Source organism: Mandrillus leucophaeus, unplaced genomic scaffold (genome assembly GCF_000951045.1).
Source record: "Mandrillus leucophaeus isolate KB7577 unplaced genomic scaffold, Mleu.le_1.0 Scaffold441, whole genome shotgun sequence".
Lineage (NCBI taxonomy): Eukaryota > Metazoa > Chordata > Mammalia > Primates > Cercopithecidae > Mandrillus > Mandrillus leucophaeus.
The window spans coordinates 130,593-150,844 of NW_012104710.1; the positions used below are offsets into that span (position 1 = coordinate 130,593).

The 20,252-nt window shown below is 37.4% G+C and overlaps 1 protein-coding gene and 1 pseudogene across 5 annotated transcripts in view; both read right to left on the bottom strand.

The window, feature by feature from the left end:
• Positions 1-20,252, bottom strand: part of HERC4 (HECT and RLD domain containing E3 ubiquitin protein ligase 4) — a 175,586-nt gene that overhangs the window by 28,695 nt on the left and 126,639 nt on the right. For 3 of the 5 annotated variants that reach the window (XM_011994078.1, XM_011994076.1, XM_011994075.1), the window contains 5 exons: positions 18,388-18,507; positions 10,590-10,613; positions 8,390-8,488; positions 6,574-6,741; positions 6,208-6,351 (listed from right to left, as the gene is read on the bottom strand). In XM_011994078.1, coding sequence (XP_011849468.1) covers positions 6,208-6,351; positions 6,574-6,741; positions 8,390-8,488; positions 10,590-10,613; positions 18,388-18,507 — 555 coding nt within the window. The remainder of the gene's footprint in view (positions 1-6,207; positions 6,352-6,573; positions 6,742-8,389; positions 8,489-10,589; positions 10,614-18,387; positions 18,508-20,252) is intronic. The other 2 variants (XM_011994077.1, XM_011994079.1) reach the window with 1 other exon arrangement.
• LOC105549498 lies at positions 12,179-13,272 on the bottom strand (annotated as a pseudogene).

Genomic DNA, 20,252 nt, shown 5'->3' on the forward strand with positions numbered 1-20,252 from the left:
GTAATCCCAGCACTTTGGGAGGCCGAGACGGGCGGATCACGAGGTCAGGAGATCGAGACCATCCTGGCTAACACGGTGAAACCCTGTCTCTACTAAAAAAAAAAGATACAAAAAATTAGCCAGGGGAGGTAGCGGGCTCCTGTAGTCCCAGCTACTCGGGAGGCTGAGGCAGGAGAATGGCATAAACCCGGGAGGTGGAGCTTGCAGTGAGCTCAGATCCGGCCACCGCACTCCAGCCTGGGCCACAGAGCAAGACTCCTCTCAATAAATAAATAAATAAATAAATAAATAAATAAAAAATAAAAGGTTAACGAAGTGACAAACCTTTAGACTGACTGACCAAGGAAAAAAGAAGATTCAAATGACTAAAATAAGGAATGAAAGTGGGGCCATCACGATATTTTACAGAAATAAGATTATAAGAAAATATTATTAGCAACTGTATACCAACAAAATAGATAACCTAGAGGAAACGGACAAATTCCTAGAAACCCACAAGCTACAGTTTTCCTTTGGTATTCATGGAGGATTGGTTCCAGGACCTGCAGCAAATACCAAAATCCAAGGATACTCAAGTCCCTGATATAAAATGGTGTAGAGTATTTGCATATAATGTATATACATCATCCTGTATATTTAAAATAATCTCTAAACTACTTATAATACCAATACAATGTAAATGTTATGTGAATAGTTGTCATCCTATATTGTTTAAGGAATAATGATAAAAAGTCTGTACATGTTCAGTACAGACACAATTTTTTTCCCCGATTATTTTTATATGTGGTAGTTGAATCCACAGAAGTGAAACCCAAAGATACAAAGGGCCAACTGAACTCAGCTAACACTAAAAAAACACTAGAAAATCTGAATAAACTCATAAAAATTAAAGAGATTAAATCTATAATTAAAACATCTTCCAGGCCAGGTGTGGTGGCTCACTCCTGTAATTTCAGCACTTTGGAAGGCCGAGGTGGGCGGATCACAAGGTCAGGAGATCAAGACTATCCTGGCTAACACAGTGAAACCCTGTCTCTACTTAAAAAAAACAAAAACCAAAAAAACCAAAAAATTAGCCCAGCGTGGGGGCATGCACCTGTAGTCCCAGCTACTTGGGAAGCTGAGGCAGGGGAATCGCTTGAACCTGGGAGGCAAAGGTTACAGTAAGCTGAGATTGTGCCACTGCACTCCAGCTGGGGTGACAGAGTAAGACTCTGTCTCAAAAAAAATAAAAATCTTCCAACAAAGAAAAGCCAAGGATCAGATTCTACCAAACATTTAAAGGAGAATTAACACCAATTCTCAAACTCTTCCAGAAGATCACAACAGAGGGAATATTTCCTAAATCACTCTATGAGGTCATCACTATCAAAATACCAGAAAAGACTTTGCACACACACCCCAAAACAAAAAAACAGTAAACAAACAAAAATCCAACCCTACAAACCAATATCCCTTATGACTATAGATGTGAAAATTGTCAACAAAATATTAGCAACCTCAATCAAGTAGCCTACTGAAAGGATTATACACTATTACCAAATGGGATTTACCCCAGGAATGCAAGGGAGATTCAACATAAGAAAATCAACCAACATAATGCACCACATTAACAGAATGAAACAAGAAAACTACACGGCCATCTCTACTGACTTAGAAAAAGCATTACATAACTGGGCGCAGTGGCTCACGCCAGCACTTTGGGTGGCTGAAGCGGGTGGATCACTTGAGGTCAGGAGTTTGAGACCAGCCTGGCCAACATGGTGAAACCTCATCTCTACCAAATATATAAAAAACTAGCCAGGTGTGGTGGTGCGTGCCTGTAATCCCAGCTACTTGGGAGGCTGAGGCAGGAGAATCACTTGTACCTGGGAGGCGGAGTTTGCAGTGAGCTGAGATTTTGCCACTGCACTCCAGTCTAGAGGATAGAGCAAGACTCTATCTCAAAAAAAAACAAAAAACAAAAATCACAGAAAAAAAAAAAAGAAAAAAAAAGGAAAAGCATTACACAAAAGAGTATCTCCAATATTCTTTTATGATAAAAATGCTGAACAAACTAGGGACAGAAGGGAATTTCCTTAACATCATAAAGGGAATTTGGGAAAAATCCACAGGTAACATCCTACTATTATACCTTCTCGGAGAGGGTGGTCCAGTATGTCTGAGGTTGAGCTTTTGACCAGTGCAGCCTGAAGATTCCATGGATACATACAGGGGAGGTTTCTTTTTTTTTAAGACACAGTCTCACTCTGTCCCCAGGCTGGAGTACAGTGGCGCGATCTCGGCTCACTGCAACCTCCGCCACTCAGGTTCAAGTGATTCTCCTGCCTCAGCCTCCTGAGTAGCTTGGACTACAGGCATGTGCCACCATGCCCTGCTAATTTTTGTATTTTTAGTAGAAACAGGGTTTCACCATGTTGACCAGGCTGGTCTTGAACTCCTGACCTCAGGTGATCCACCTGCCTCAGCCTCCCAAAGTGCTGGGATTATAGGCGTGAGCCACCATGCCTGGGAGATTTACAGGGGAGATTTAAGTAAATACCCTAAAGATGATGGCAGTAAAGTTTCTCATTGATGATGAAAGTTGTATACATAATATGGAAAGGGAGAAGGCTAGAATAAATTCTTTGGTGTTTGGATAGAATTAGAAGTATCAGTTTGATTCCATGGTCTTCAACATATATACAGCTCTAAATATAGGTAAGTCTATGGATGCATGTGTGTATACACACATACAGATCCTAGTTCTATCAGCTGAAAGAACCCAGTAGAACTACTGACTCCCTGGAAGCAAGAAGTACTACACTTAGCACCCAAAGCTTGATTTCTAAATACCATTTTCCACTTAAAGAAGACAGGGCTCTTATGAAAAATGGCTAATGCCAGGGCTGGGGTGGAGAAAACACAAGATAAACCTGGAATGTTTACTGTACCAAATGAAAGGAAATGTTTGAAGAATAATGGAGATATGTCAGAAGTACACCAAAGAGTAGAACCAGCTCTAAGGGGCTCTCACCAGCCAAGCTGAGATATAACTTGAATGGTACCAAAGAGATTCATGATAAAGCTTATTACAACTGCCCCTCCCTTGGTCTCAAAACATTATCTCTTTGCAAAACTGACTACAGGGCAGACAGAACTCTGTTTCTGGCAGGACAGCCCCCAACCTCATATGCCCTCTCAAATTCTACCTGCTACACCACTACAAACTTCCCTATTTATAGAGACTAGCACCAGGAAGGAGGCTAGGATTTGAGCAGATTGTCCACTTACCTCAGAGGCCAGTAGGACTAACTCCATCATGTCTTATATGACTGTTTACTGACCAAATACAAAGCCTCGAAACTCATAGGTTATCCCTAAACCCACAACCATATGGCACTGTGAGATGACCTCAAGTCTGACACAATTTTATGACTGTCCTTTCTCCAGCAAACCCTTTCACTGTTCTGGAACTCACAATCTACCATTTAGAAAACTGCTTATATCCTAAACTACAATTTTTTTCCCCTTTTTGTCTAAGTAAACAAGACTATCTCCTGAGGACACCATTTCCTCTGCAGCTCTCACAAATGGTGTCACTTTTCTCTTCAGTCCTTTATACGATTGCTTCTAGAGCTAAGGTAGGTCTCCTTGCTCTTCGGTGTTTCTAGACTTCCTTCCATTTGCCATCCTAAAATTTCCAACTCCTCTGAAACACAGGCCAACTGACTATATTCCCTGCAACTGTTCCTTGGGCAGTTGTATAAAAAACCTTCTACAATTCCTTCATTCACAAACTTTGGCACTATCTTATGCTTTCTTGCTCTACCACTATTTCTACCATTGTTTTTGGCAACTTCAATATCCAGACAAAAAAAAAATGCATACAACACACTAGCCTCTCAGTTTCTGAACCTGTCTGTTTCCAACAATCTTGTTCTCCACCACATCTCAATGACCACACCCATGGTTATATCTTACATTCAACTACAACCCTCCAAATCTCAATTTCAAGCATTCCATAACTAACCATCACCTCTGACTTCCTATCTCAGCCCCTCAATACAATTCCACCATCACAATTTATTTGTCCAAATCAAGCCCACACAAAGCTGAAATTCCATAATCCCTCACTATAATAACTCCCTTGCCTTTTACTCCCTTCTGTGTTACACTCACTTGCTAAAACCAAAACGTGATTAAAATCAACTGTTGGTCTTGTCCTTACCTCTATCCAAACAGTTAAATGTGACTAAAGAGAGTCTTGCTTTGTCACCAGGCTGGAATGCAGTGGTGCGATCTTGGCTCACTGCAACCTCTGCCTACTGGGTTCAAGTGATTCTCCTACCTCAGCTTTCTGAGTAGCTGGGATTACAGGCGTGCACCACCACGCCCAGCTAATTTTTGTATTTTTAGTAGACGGGGTTTCATCATGTTGGCCAGGCTGGTCTTGAACTCCTGACCTCCACCTTGGCCTCCCAAACAGCTGGGATTAGAGGTGTGAGCCACTGTGCCTGGTCAAAAAATACTTATTTTAAAATATCTTAAAGACTCATAAATTACACAAATAATACAAAGACCTCCCATATACCCTTCACTCAGTTTTCTCCAGTGGTAACAGCTTACATAGGGTAAAAACCAGGAAAATTACTTTGGTATGTAATCTATTGCTATCTACATATATATATATTTTAAAGGAGAATAGCTCATACATTTTCAAAAGATCACCCATAGGAGAAGGGGGAGAACAAGGTGGAGCTTGACTTCTTTTAACACATCTTATTTTGTAGATTTGAATTTGGAACTACATAGATATTTTATATTATTGTAAAACTAAACTGAATTTGAACAAGCAATCCCTAAAAACAAGTTAGCGTAAATGAGTATTCCCTTGGTGGTACAACAATAGAGTGTAACAATTTTAAATGATATCAAAACTATATTATCTGGCTGTCTATCTATATTAGGGTATACCCTTTGGACAAAAAGAACTGAAAAAACAATTTAAAAAATTTTAGTAGTCATAATACTGGTGGTAATGTTGGTATTGTTAGGCAGTAAATGTGTAAGATAAGTCTGGAACATTCTGTCATAGTAAGTACACAATGTAGCAAGGAAGGTACCAAAGCATATAGGTTGTTTCTAAAGGACTTGGGCACCAACCTTAAGAGCTCTCCTTCAACAAAGATGGGACAATATGAGCATCAATAAAGACAATAACTGCAGTGGATTGAAAAACATCAAGTATGTTTAAACCTATGAATACACAATGATACTTGAAAGCAGAACAAAAAAAAATGAATTATTACCAGTGGACCATGCTAATGAACCAATTCATTCTTTTGAAAAACTGGCAACCAAATAGAATCCTTTCCTATGAATTGCACTACTAAGGAATCAAAAAATGTGAGGAAATTTCTCTATACAGAAGTATCCAAGCTAATAAATGAAAAAGAAATATTAGAGTAGCACACTATTTTGCAACCCCTGATGAATTAATGAGTCTAGGCACTAAGCACCAATGACTGCTAACATCACACAAGACAGCCAACCTCCAGGCAGAATGATTAAATATTACATTGAGGTTTTTATAACCAATAGCTATTCTATTTAAATTTCTTTCAAGTCAGGAGTTCTACTAAACTGATTCATCCTTTTCACGTATGATCCACTAAATGGGGTCAGCAAACTTTCTACAAAGAACCAGATGGCAAATATTTTGGGGTTTCTTGGATATAGGGTCACTGTTGTAATTACTTCAACTCTGCCTCTGCTGTTGTAGCGTGAAAGTAGCCTTGAAAGAGTGGGGTGTCCTTTTTTTTTTTTTTTTTGAGACTAATGGGCTATAGTCTGCTGACCTGCTCTAAACGATAAGGTAGAGAAATCAATGATCCCTAATGATAAATTAATTTTTCCCAAAAGAAAAGTTAATCTTGTGATTATTATTCAATTCTCAAATTGAAATCAGCAGAAGGTATAGTCAGCATTATTTTCTGGCTGCCCATCTCTTAATTTATTTTGTTAATTTAAAATGTGTGGTAAGCATCAAATGTGTTTTGACAACTCCAAGTCCAAAGTTTATAATTTTTCAAATTGTAATAAAGGAGATCTTATATGTTAGGAATCCAGTAGTAATTCCTTATTTGATATGAATTAACTTGATACATACAGGTATAAATACATGGGTATATACACAGAAGTAATTTAGATGGTTGGACATTTTACCTTATCAGAAAACCAAATGAGCCTGGAATCTTCATAATACCTAAACATGCCATACTTAGGATCCAATAATTCCCTCATGATGAGCAAGAAAAATTCTTTGCGCACCCCTCCTGCATCCACAGCATCTTCTCCAACAAATATAACCTAAAATAGCACAATGCAAACACCGAATAGACTGTAAAGAAATGAAAGTACATTCTGGAGATCCTAGAACACGCTATTTATTACTAATACTCTACAATTAATAGTTTAAAATACACATAATTTTATTTATTAAGTTTCAAAGATTCACTAAAAACAAATAGGAAAATTTTAAACATAGCTTCTGAATAAAAGTCCCAATTATACAACAAAATGTCAAATTACCTTGAGTGGCTTCTTGTAATCTATGTTCTTTGTTTTCCTAAGGACTTCCATTGCATCTCCTACAATATTTTCTCTACGCACCACTAGAATTAGGCAGGGATTCACAGATTCAATCACTGGGAGAAAAAGAGAGGAGACGTTCTGCCTGTGGGCCTGATCAATAGCCATCTGGAAAACAAAAGATTAACATTTTAACAGCAATGCTACAATAAAGCTACTGTGACTGAAACAAGCTAACCTCTACCTATTAGTTACAGGTATTCTATAATTCCTGTGCTACTGAATTAACACAGCACCTAACGCAGTATCCAGTACAGCATAAAAACTTAATAAACTGAGCATAAAGAGCACCCTTTTGAATGCTTTTATATGAATGTATAATGTGTAACTCATAACACCATTAAAGTAAGCCAGTACAGAACTATAGTAACACTGATAAATCTGAGCCCTAGTTTTTCTAAAAAACATTCACTGGAGGGTAAAGAGTGAGGAGAAAAAAACAAACCTTTAAAGAGTATAAGGAACAGGCTGGGCGAGGTGGTTCACGCCTGTAATCCCAGCGCTTTGGGAGGCCAGTGAGGGCAGATTACCTGAGGTCAGGAGTTCGAGACCAGCCTGCCCAACACGGTGAAACGCTGTCTCTACTAAAAATACAAAATTAGCAGCGCATGGTAGCAGGCACCTGTAATCCCAGCTACTCAGAAGGCTGAGGCAGGAGCATCTCTTGAACCCGGGAGGCAGGGGTTCCAGTGAGCTGAGACTGTGCTACTGCACTACAGCCTGGGCGACAAGACCAAAACTCTGTCTCAAAAATAAAAAATATAAAACAAAGAGAATAAGGAATGCTCTGGCTAAGGAAGTATTACACAAATTCACTTAACTGAGTGATCATGGTATGTGCTCATGAACCAAGGATTTGATTTTTACCATTTAAAACTTTTGTTCTTTTATTATGATTCTCCCTGAGTTCTTGTTCTAAAATGGAATATCCCATGGTAAAATCACCAAGTTATTAACTTACTGTTTTAACAAAGACTTCCAAAAAACTGGTTTACTAGCTGTTAGTATAGAATACTACAAAAATATTTAGAATACCAAATGCATTTATTTGAACAGAATAAAAATGGTTACCAAGATTTGAAGGTTTCTAATTTTTAAAAATATTTTTAGACTATTAAACATTCAAGCTTTCTTTTAATCCTTTCCTTAATCCTTAGTTGGTATAGTCAGATATTCTATACCAGAGGAAGCAGCTCAAAATCTTTTTTATTTACAGGATCAAATGATAAAGCAAACTTACTGTAACCCTTTAAAGTCATAATATGAAGTAGTTTTTAAAATCCTCTCTGTAAATGAAAGAATGTTCAACATAAAATGGATGGGAAAGGGTGATAGGAAGGGGAAAAGAAAGAGGAATAGGAGATAACGGTGACCAACCCCAGGAAAATGTTTAATACCTTATTATTAAAACTTTCTTCAAGGAAATTTCACATCCTCTTCCTAACAAGAGATCAAATGTTTCCTACTTTTAACATCTCTCACCTCTAGTGACTTCCATCTCTTACTAAGCATATAAAAACGGGACACATAATGAAACAAGATTTTGAAACAAACCAATATCTTATCAAGTAAACTAGTAAAATGGTTTATAAAGACTGAATATTTGCAGCAATCTTCTTGATAGCTACCCAAAGTACTTTGGGTACCTTCATTACTGATCCTAGGAAAATTTCAAATATTTACTGTCCAAAAACATCAAAGAAACAATTTTAAAAAAAACCCTCTCAAATTAGATTAGTAGTATACAATATTTTACCTGCATCTGTAAGACTGCATCGGTCTGTAACAGAGTAGTTTTTGCTTGGGCATCAAATACAAATGGATATGTACAGATTGTAACAGGGATATCTGCCAACTGGAAATAAAAAATTAACTTATTAGTACAAGTTGATTTGTGATATACTTATTGTGGATGCTGTCATTTCTTATAAAGTGGACTACATTCTTTGTTTATTCACTCGTGGTTCTGGAATTACAAATAAAACATGCTGCTTACAGAATTATTAAAAATTAAATGAGGCATTGGAATAAACCCAATTCCCAATTTTAGGGGGCAACTGTATACTTGAGAATCTATACAATCACATACTGCAAGTATCTTTTGCTTAGCATATGTTAATTGCAAATCTCAGTGAATGAGGCTGCAAATTTGTTCTAAAATTGGGGCTTCTATGTTAAATACTGTAGCCAATTCTTACATGTTAGGGCAACTGCAGCAACTGAGGCTAATAAGTAATCTGTCTATTCCTTCACTTAACAGATATTTATTGAGTATAATGTCATTAGGATGTCAAAATTATTATGAGTCCAACATCTGTTCACTTACTTAATATGCAAAAAATTACCATTTAGTATTACTATTCTGTTAGCCTTTAAAGTTAGGAAAACTGATCTATTATTACCATTATAAGACATTAAACACTTCATAGACAATTACTTATCTTAGTAGGTAATGTATTGATTGCTAAGTATTTTAACAGTACAGTAAAATATAACGAGTTATGAATTGCCAGTCACATATTCTTGTAGTTGGCGGAGGACCTACTTCCACCATCTACCCAATAAGACAATATCTTTGTGCCTGCCCTGACTCAGAGCCTCTGCTATAAGACTTCTAATGAAGAATTAATACACCATAAAACAATCCACTCCATAGTGATTAGATAGTTCTTTATAGTCTGAATCTGCATTTCTTTTTCTTTCTTTTTTTTTCCAGACACAGTCTCGCACTGTCGCCCAGGCTGGAGTGCAATGGCGCAATCTAGGCTCACTGCAACCTTTGCCTCCTGGGTTCAAGTGATTCTCCTGCCTCAGCCTCCCGAGTAGCTGGGATTACAGGCGCCCACTGTTGAGATGAGGTTTCACTAGGTTGGCCAGGCTAGTCTTGAACTCCTGACCTCATGATCTGCCAGCCTCGGCCTCCCAAAGTGCTGGGATTACAGGCGTGAGCCACTGCGCCCAGCCTGAATCTGCATTTCTATGTTTCACTGTGCATCATTTAGTCTTTGTTTTGCCCCTGCTGGAAGTGTACGTAGTTTAAATATTTGAAGTCCTAATCACGCTCTCCCTAAATTGTATCTTATTCCATTCTAAACATTCACTCTTCAGTATTTTTCATGTGACAAGGTTTACCTCCATCCTATATTTGTGGCACTGCCTAGCTAATGATCATAAATACCAATTTTACTTCTTCGAAATTCAAAAAGATTTAGATATCTCTAAAGTACCCTTTGGCTTCAAAACTCTGTTTTCAAATTTTTATGTGCTAATTATACTTGACAATGAGGAAGCAAACAATATTAGAGCTATAATTTAAGGCTAATTCAAAATGCTTCATTGGTTCAAGTGCTGGAAAAAACATAACAATGAACAAAAAGCAAATCAAAGCAAAACCTAACATCTATAACAGAAAAAGAAAGTTTTATAATGTTCCCAAGTGTTAAAAGGGTAGTCTAGGGTTGTTGATTACTTAAACGAAAGTGCTAGAACTTTATATATTAGAAGTGAGAAAGATAATCATACAAAAAGTTTAACTTTGTGACCATTCTGAGTATCAACTAATCAATTTTAAAAATGATATTTGTTTTACTTCTCTACTATAAAATGTTTTCAGCCACATTAGGTAGGCATTTGCTAAATTTTAAAATAAAAGTTTGCTTTTTTATATTCTGAGGACACATTACATTTTATACTGGAAGACCTGAGGAGGATAGATCTGAAGCAAATATTGTTGAGGCATTATATAGGTGGAATGTTAACAGAATTTCATTTTCTTCAGAAAACTTCTAAAATGTTATACAAGTTAATCTCTACAGACTCAGTTTTTAAAAATGATACATATATATTTATTTACATTTTTAAAACACAACAAAAAAGGTATCTTTGGCTCTCCTATTACTTAGGAGAAAATGGAGTATATCTTACTCTGAACATGAGCTTTATTACACCAAACTTACCTCAGTTAATCCATGGTTGACATCCTAAGACAGCAGTGCAGAATATAACAATAACGAGGAAAGAGCAATGTTAGTGTCCAAATTTAACTATTTCTATTCAAGGTAGCATTTCATATATTTTGCTACAGCAGAATATTGAAGTAATGAGGTAGAAAATACATCTACAATAAAATACACCCCCTACACATGCATCTTATATATATTTATCTATAAATGTAAGATCTTTGTTTCAGGTACCTTGTGATCATAAAATTATTGAGCTTGAACATAATGAAATTTGTTTTCAGCAATTAAACACCCCCATTTGCAGAATTTAGGCAGAACAAGAAAACGAATCCTATGCCTGGATTGGTCTTAAAAAAATAATTTTATGGCTCAGTTTTTCTACTTAAAAAATAGAAAAAACATTCCTCAGACTTTAAGACTTCTAAAATCTCAGCAAAATGTTTGACAGCGTTTAGTAGATTAAAATGCTATATGGACACAAAGTGAGAAAAAATAAGCCATAAATTGTTTCTATTGGATGGAAAAAAAACAGTAAAACATAAGGTATCTTACATTAAACATTCTTTAAAACTGAATTAATTTAAAGTAGAAAGTACAGGACAGGGCAAAAGGGTTGGTAAGCAAAAATAAATAAAGAGAGAAAGATATATTTATTAAGGAAGTAATAGTGGAAATTACAATGAAAGCTTACCACTTTATTGAACAGAAATGTACATTTTCTTGTAGAAAGCTTCCATATATGCTCAGAGCACAGACTCGTGTAAAGCACCAGAATATTCAGAACTATGTTATTAAATGTGTGGATGGTACTTTGTGTTATGAGGAATTAATCTGACCCCAGAAGAGAGCATTGCCCTAGGTTACTAGGAGGCGACCTATAGACCTGTGGAATATCAAGCCTGATAGGAGTGTCTTTGTTTGCCTGGGGCTTTAGCCACCGGACAATGTGACTTGTGATAGGGGCTTGGGCCATGTGCTGTCAGTTCTGCCTCCAGAGGAGCTGGGAACTAGAAGTCCCTACATGAGCAGGATATGACTGAACCCCATTAAAAACTCTGGACACCAGGTTTCTGGTGAGCTTCCTTGGCTGGAAATACTCTGTACCACACATCTATGCCAGGAAAGTAATTCACTCATGACTCTACAAGGAAAGGACAACAGAAACTCTGCCTCTGATTATCTTTCCCAGACTCTCCCCTATGTGCAGATTTTGGCTGATTTTTTTCACAGATGGAACTTTTCATTTGTCACTATTAAAAGCCTAAATTTTTTTCTCTCTCTTTTTTTTTTTGAGACGGAATTTGGCTCTTGTTGCCCAGGCTGGAGTGCAATGGTGCCATCTCGTCTCACCACAACCTCTGCCTCCAGGGTTCAAGCGATTCCCCTGCCTCAGCCTCCGGAGTAGCTGGGATTATAGGCATGTGCCACCAGGCCTGGTTAATTTTATATTTTTAGTAGAGAGGGGTTTCTCCATGTTGGTTAGGCTGGTTTTGAACTCCTTACCTCGTGATCCGCCCGCCTCAGCCTCCCAAAGTGCTGAGATTACAGGCGTGAGCCACCGTGCCCAGCCAAAAGCCTGAATTTTAAACAGATTCTTGTATTTGTGGTCCACATCCATCAGCTCATATAACTTTAGCACCTGTCACATCCCCAGTAGCCTTTCTAGAACTACTACCATCACCATGAAGTTCCCTGGTTTTCCCAATTCAAACTTGGGCATCTTCAGCATTTTTACTTATCTAACAAGGACAAGCATGGAGAGGATAAATAGACTGGCAAGCCTTTTCTTTATCTTTTCCAATGTTGTCAGGAATCAATTTATTGACCACTTCTTTCAAGTCACTTGTCTGAACCTCTTGGATCATGATTTTCATCACCTTCTTCTGGATTTGGCGGACCTGTTGGTGCTGAGAGTAAGAGGTCTTCTGTATCTGACTGTTGCGTTGCTTAGTAAAACCAACACAGAACAGACGAAGCAAATGACCATCAGTGGTCTTGACATTAACATGAGCTTCTTTCATGATCTACCAGTTTTTGGCCATGCAACTCATTCTGTCACAGGTAATATCCATGCTACGGAAGTTAGGTAGTTTAGCGCCTCAACATCCTCAGTAGTCAGCTTGGATTTTTAAAATGCAATTTCATCATTTGCAGATCAGAAAGGTTCACTTCAAATATACACAACCCTTGAGGCCATCAGATATAATTTTGGTTCCTTGAGTCCTGGTGACTAGTATTTCTCTCCAATATTTCTTACACTAAACATAGCATGTGCTTTCATACCATACCAATCTTTTTTAGAAAGTAGATCAACCACTCCTTGGCTGACTATTTGTCATCTTTCATAAGGTGCTTGTTCTTGCCAAATGTCATGATGCTGCTCAGAGAGTCAAAAGGACCCTTGGCTGATTTTAACCCACTATCCTTTCTCTGTAATAAACTCTAATCATCAGTGTAACAATTTTCAATGAGTTCTGGGAGGTCTTGTAGCAAATTATCAAACCTAAGGATAGTTTGGGGGACCCTCCCCAAACTCACAATTGGTATCAGAAGTGAAGGCAGTCTTGTGTGGACTGTTCTCTTTAACTCTGTAGTTGACTAAGTTCCCACATGTCACCAGGGGTATTATTGGAGGATTTAAGATATTAGCAAATAGCAAAGACTTTGGGTTCTCTCACTATATTGTGCTAAGTAAAGCCAAAGCAGTGTGTAAGCATAAGCAAAACATCACTCTATGCAAATCCTATTCAGAGGAAGAATATCATTGACAAGAATTTCTTTCAAAAAATTCAGAGTACCAAGTTATTACTACGTAAGTGCTCCTATTGACAGTGTAAACAAGATGAAAGTCTTTACAGACTGTTCTGCAAAAAAGCCTTTTAGATTACACTCAGTTTAGCTAGAAGGCAATATAAAAGGAACAACCAAAATCCTTTTATAGTATACCTTGTGAGACTTTTTTTGAAAAAAGAACTTTATTATTTTAAAGCAGCTTTAGGTTCACAGCAAAATTGAAAGGAAGGTGCAGAGACTTCCAATATATCCCTATCCTCACACATGCACAGCCTTCACATCACCAATATTCCTCTTGTAGGACATTTAAAAAGTGCTATTACTAAGTAAGAAAGTTTAAATAAGAAAAAAAAGCCTATAAATATTCATCTATGGCCTGCTTGATAACTATACTATATACCAAGGGAGTTTATAGTATGGGAGATGGATTTCCTCCTTAGCTAAATAATGAAATATTAGTATTTATGCATTATCTTTTTTATTACTACATGTAAGTAGATATAGATGCTATGCATATCATTATACATTGGGGAAGTCAATAAGATAATGTTAGAATTTATAGTGCGACTAACCCACACTAAGCAGAATATAATCTGGTTACACTAAAAATTGGAAGAGAAAGACGTGAACTGGCAAGAATATGAAAAATAATAGGCCATGCAAAACTTGAGAAAAAGAGATGATTAGACATTAGGTAAAATCATTTTTCTAAGAGAGAGAAGCACCAAAGGAAAAACCAGATAAAGATAATTAAAAGTATCAGAAAGGGAAGAAAAAATGGCAAAGAGTTTGGTAGTAACCAATAAGGTATTTTTACAAACAATTTAAAAGCAAAGTTAAAGGAGGATAAGGAAACTGAGAATAGTACCTAGAAAGTACTCTTAGAAAATGTTTCATTGTAGTGCACACAGAGAAAGGCAGCAAGAGAACAGAGTTATTAGACACGTCAGAATAAATGCTACTGCCAAATTTGTAGCCTGTGTCAAGGTAGCCAGCAATAACAATCACCATTTTATAAAGACTTAACTATGTGCCAGAAATTACTCTAAGTCCTTCGGAGGGATCATATAAATTAATCTTCTCAAAATTTTTTAAGGTAGGTACTAATACTCTAATTTACAGAAAACAAAATGAAATCTCAGAGAAATTAAGTAATTTTCCCAAGGACAGAACTGAATATATGCTGAGGTGGGATCTGAACCCAGGCACTTTTTCATAAAAGTTACTCTGCTTTCTCATCATACATATTTATGTTGTGAGCTAGAATTCTTAATCATCACAACATCCTCCATAATAAATTTTCCAATTTGTAATGTTATTTATTATTTATTTTTTGAGATGGAGTCTCACTCTGTCGCCCAGGCTGAAGTGCAATGGCGCGATCTCAGCTCACTGCAACCTCTGCCTCCTGAGTTCAAGTCATTCTCCTGCCTCAGCCTCCCAAGTAGCTGGGATTACAGGTGCCCGCCACCACGCTTGGCTAATTTTTGTATTTTTAGTAGAGATGGGGTTTTGCCATATTGGCCAGGCTGGTCTAGAACTTCTGACCTCAGATGATCCACCCATATCAGCCTCCCAAAGTGCTGGGATTACAGATGTGAGCCACCACATCCAGACTGTAATGTTATTTATAATTATAAATTTGTTGTGGTCTTAGAGTTCTTATAAGAACTGAGCACCAAGAGTTTAGTACTAGTTTAATGTGTGTATATATTTATATAATATGTAAGTGAACACTGGGCTTCTTAAGAAATTGTTCTTCTTTAAAAGGGTCCACATATCCCTCCAAATGTTCTGAATCCTTTCAAAAACACTGCTAAAAGACCTAGGGTACCCTGGTTGGTGTGTGAGGGTTTATATGCAAAGTCTTGGTATCAACAAGGTTCATTTCCGGAAGAACCAATTTTCCTCAATGGCAAATACATTAAATCTCTTTTATATTGCAATAAATATCTATTATGCCCATAATGCAAAATTTGCATTTAAAGACAGAAAATTAGCCTCAGTTCAAGTCTTGCTGAGGGAAGGTTAAATCCTTAAGAGATATGTTATTTCTCCTGCCTTCACAGGTTCTCTGAAGGAAGAGTTTGAGAAGCTTTACCTAGGTCAGAGATGAAGAAAAAAGGAAATATTTATTCAAAACTCCGCTGAGGTCAATTATTTTCTTTCTTAAAAAATTATCCCTTGATTCCAGCTACCACTCCATTTTTTTTTTTCTCCTCTTCAATGCAGAACTTCTTCAAAGTATTGCCAATGGTTGTTACTACTTCCTTACCTCTAAATTTCTCTTTACAACATCCCAACCCTAGAATGGTATTATCAAGGTTACCAATTACCTTCATGTAACCAAATTCACTGTCAATACTATGGTTTCATCCTCCTTCTCTGGAGCATTCAACATTCTCTCTTTCAATTTTAAATTATGGTTTCCAAGACTCTCCTAGTTTTCCCCCTACCACACCTGCTTTTTAATCTTTGTGGATTTCTCTCCTTTCCTCACTTCATATCCAATTCATCAGTGATTTTTATTTTCCTTTTGTTACCAAGATTTCCTTTTATCTCCAAGATGTATTCCAAGTCCATTTCCTTCTTCCATCTAAACAGCCATCATCCTAGTCAAACTCATCATTTCCTCTCCCCTAATCTACTAAAACATAGCTTTCTCATGGATCTCCATCTTTCATGTCTGTCCCGTTCCCTACAAAGCCAACAAAGTGATTATTCAAAAAGATCAGATTAAGTTTCCACCGTTTATTGTAACACTTTAGATAAAATCCAAATTCCTAATCCTAGTTTACTAAACTGTCTATGATTTGGCCCCTGCCCATTTCTCTGTTCCCTCCTCACTCCCATAAGCCATGCTGGCTCTTTTCTTTTCTTTTCCTTTCTTTCTTTTTCTTTTCTTTTTTTTTTTGAAATGGAGTCTCGCAGTGTCGCCCATGCTGGAGTGCAATGGCACGATCTAGGCTCACTGCAACCTCCGTCTCCTGGGTTCAAGCTATTCTCCTGCCTCAGCCTCCTGAGTAGTGGGATTACAGGCGCCCATCACCATGCCCGGCTAATTTTGTATATTTTTAGTAGAGACGGGATTTCACTATGTTGGCCAAGCTGGTCTCCAACTCCTGACCTTGTGATCTGCCTACCTTGGTCTCCCAAAGTGCTGGGATTACAGGCGTGAACCACCACACCCATCCCCATGCTGGCTTTTTTCTATCTTTCAATCATGTCAAGCTTGTTTTCACCTAAGGTCCTTTCCTCACTTCATATCCAATCCATCAGTGATTTTTATTTTCCTTTTGTCGCCAAGATTCCCTTTTATCTCAAAGACGTATTCCAAGTCCATTTCCTTCTTCCATCTAAACAACCATCATTCTAGTCAAACTCATCATTTCATCTCCCCTAATCTACTAAAATATAGCTTTGTGAACTATGTTCACAAAGTGAAAAGAACAAATGTTCATTGTTCTTGAAATTCTCTCTGCCCTGATCTTAAAGGGCTGCTCCTTGTCATTCAGATTAACACTCATACTTCATTAGACAAGTCTTTTCTGAAACCTATCTTTACTAAGTCCCCTCATTTTAAAAGTACATATTATTAGCTGGTATTTTTTGCCTTGTTTGACTATTGCTAATCTTGCCCACTAGATTACGAATTCCAGGAGAAACAAGGCTCTGCCTGGTTCAGCACTGTATTTCCAATACCTAAATCAGTGCCTGTTATATAACAGATTCTCATTGTTTGTTGAATAAGCAAGTGAGTACACCTAAATCTACAGAATGTCTATAAACCTGACCCAGCCTCAAGGTGACTCAGGAGAAGAGTCAATGAGTCTCTCCCAGTACAGACCCAACTGCACTAAGGAAAAAATGTCTAGAAGCAACCTGATTCTGGGAGGTGGGAGTATCCTAAAAACAGCATGCAGTAGCCAGATTGCCATTCAAAAACTACTATACTTTTTTAGTGCTTACTAGACATATTCTAAACACTGTCACAGGTGCTGGTTGACTGACATACCCATCCACAAGAAGCTTACAAGCTGGTGCCTAGCAAGCAATGAAAGGCTACTCATCCTTCTATTATATAACTGCTGCATACATATTAAATTACCTGTGTGCAGAAAAGTGGGCCTCGAGTATACAAAAATGGCTAGCAAATAAGAATGGTAAACCTAAATATTTTGTATCCAGCTGCTTACCCATTTCTGCATTAAAATTTTATGTGCCTAATTCAAGTTTTATGTAAGACCATGGTACTATTTTAATGGGATAGTAAGTGTGTAGTTATTAAAGACTTGGCCACATAAAAAGATGTGTGCACCCACATTTATATAAAAAATCTGAAATAAAAGTAAACACATAATCGGCTCACTGCAACCCCCACCTCCCAGGTTCAAGTGATTCTCATGCCTCAGCCTTCTGAGTAGTTGGGATTACAGGCATGTAACACCACACATGGCTAATTTTTTGTACTTTTAGTAGAGATGGCGTTTTGTCATGTTACCCAGGCTGGTCTTGAAATTTTGAGCTCAGGCAATCCACTTGTCTCGGGCTCCTAAAGTGCTAAGATTACAGGCATGAGCCACCGCACCCAGCCCTCTTTTGGTAGTCTTGAAGCACCAATTTCATAACAATAATGCATTCTTAGGAGTTCCAGTATGAAGAATGCCAGTATTTTCAACATTGGAGAAATAAGAGGCAATCTCATGGAAAATAAATGAGTTAAAAATCCATTTCACATTTGCAGTTTTTCTCTTTTTTAAGTATAATCCATCTCTTTGGTTTGGCTTTGGTAAAAGAGTAGAATGTTTGTATATAAATACTGTATAATATATAGCACTCCTTTTGCAATGTTTTTTTATTTAAAAAGTAAGTTCTGGATAAAAGTTCTGAAAAAACTTTCTCATTTCAAAACCAAGTAATTGTTTCTTTTTTTTTATTAGATACATATACATAAAAATGATACATAAAAATGAAATCACAAATTGCACAGAAAACCTACCATTCCATAGGCCTGCTGTTGGACCCAGTTGATATAATCATTCCTTATGTCTATCAATTCTTGTACTTCATGTATATAAAATTTATCATACTGTATAATCTGTCCCGTTTTCTCATTTACCTACAAAAGAAAATGTAATTGACATTAAATTTAACCAGTACTCAAGACAGAGAAATTTTTTTTTTTTTTTTTTTTTTTAGAAGAAATCTTGCTCTGTCACCCAGGCTGGAGTGCAGTGGCGCAATGTAAGCTCCAACTCCCGGGTTCACGACATTCTTCTGCTTCAGCCTCCCGAGTAGCTGGGACTACAGGCGCCTGCCACCACGCCCGGCTAATTTTTTGTGTTTTTAGTAGAGACGGGGTTTCACCGTGTTAGCCAGGATGGTCTTGATCTCCTGACCTTGTGATCCGCCTGCCTCGGCCTCCCAAAGTGCTGGGATTACTGGTGTAAGCCACCGCACCCGGCCAAGACAGAGAAATTTAAAATGTCTAAAGAAAAAAATGCTTTGGGGATATTCTTAGCTAATATTTTCTTCCTACAAAAAATAATTACTGAGTGCCTACTATATGCAAAATGCTAGTTAAGTGCTATGGGAGACCCAAAGATTTGTAAGATGTGATATCTGCATTCAGTACCCCAAAATCTAGAAAAGAAAGACATGTCTTTATAACTACAACACAGTATGAGATATGGATGATTAAAGTATATATGGTATATATAAACTAGATACTATAAAGACTTATGGTTGGGAAATGGGACCTTAATAATAATAGCAGCTAATGCTTGTTAAGTGTTGCTCTGTGCTGGCATCTGATTAGAATAAATTTTAGGAAGTGATATCTGGACATGATGTGAAAAATGAAGAGGATGCAAATTACCACCCCAGAGATTATCTATTAATTACAAAGATAAGAACAAATCTTTACAGTGCAGAGCACCATCTTAATCAAGTGATCTAACTAATCATCACCAACACTGGAACAACGAAATATTATGTTCTTGGTGATATAAATCAACAGGAAGCATACGAATGATCTATGAAGGAAAAATGGTTTAACCCAAATCCAATCAAGTCTCCTAATCTAAATTCTAGGTTACAGGAAATACAAGGGATAGAGGAACAAGTTAAATAAATATTACCATGAGGAAACAATCAGACAAATCCTGATTATGAAACTTTTATAAGAAAACTGGCCAAGAGTCTTCAAAAAGTCAAGGTAGCAGGGATCGGAAAAAAAAAAAAAAAAAGGAGCTATTCTAAATTAAAAGAGACTAGAGGAATTCTGGTACTAAATACGGCATAATACTTTGTATCAGACTAATCTTCCTGACACTAACAATTATAACTCTAGACAATACATTAAAGAAAACTGCTGTACTTAAAAACACTGAAGATCCACCAAAAGCAGGCAGAAACAGGAATGGACACAAGCAGAGGATAGAGCTCAAGCAGAAAGCAGCAGTCTTAATAGACAGAGACTGAAGCTGCCAGCACAGCCAGCCAGTGAGGAATAAAAAAATCAAAGAAAGGAATCCAGAAGACGAAGCCCCAAAATCTGTGTGCAAACTCCCCCCACATCCTTGGCTAACTCTAAACCATGAATGCACAAAGTAAGACCTGCTAAAAGTAAATAAATAAATAAAACTCAAACCCAATAAACCAACAGAAAGTACAGCTGAGAGGCTACTCCTTTTTCTTTTTCCTGAGATGAAGTCTCGCCCTGTTGCCCAGGCTGGAATGTAGCGGCATAATCTTGGCTCACTGCAAGCTCCGTCTCCCAGGTTCATGCCATTCTCCTGCCTCAGCCTCCTGAGTAGCTGGGACTACAGGCGACAGCCACTACGCCCAGTTATTTATTTATTT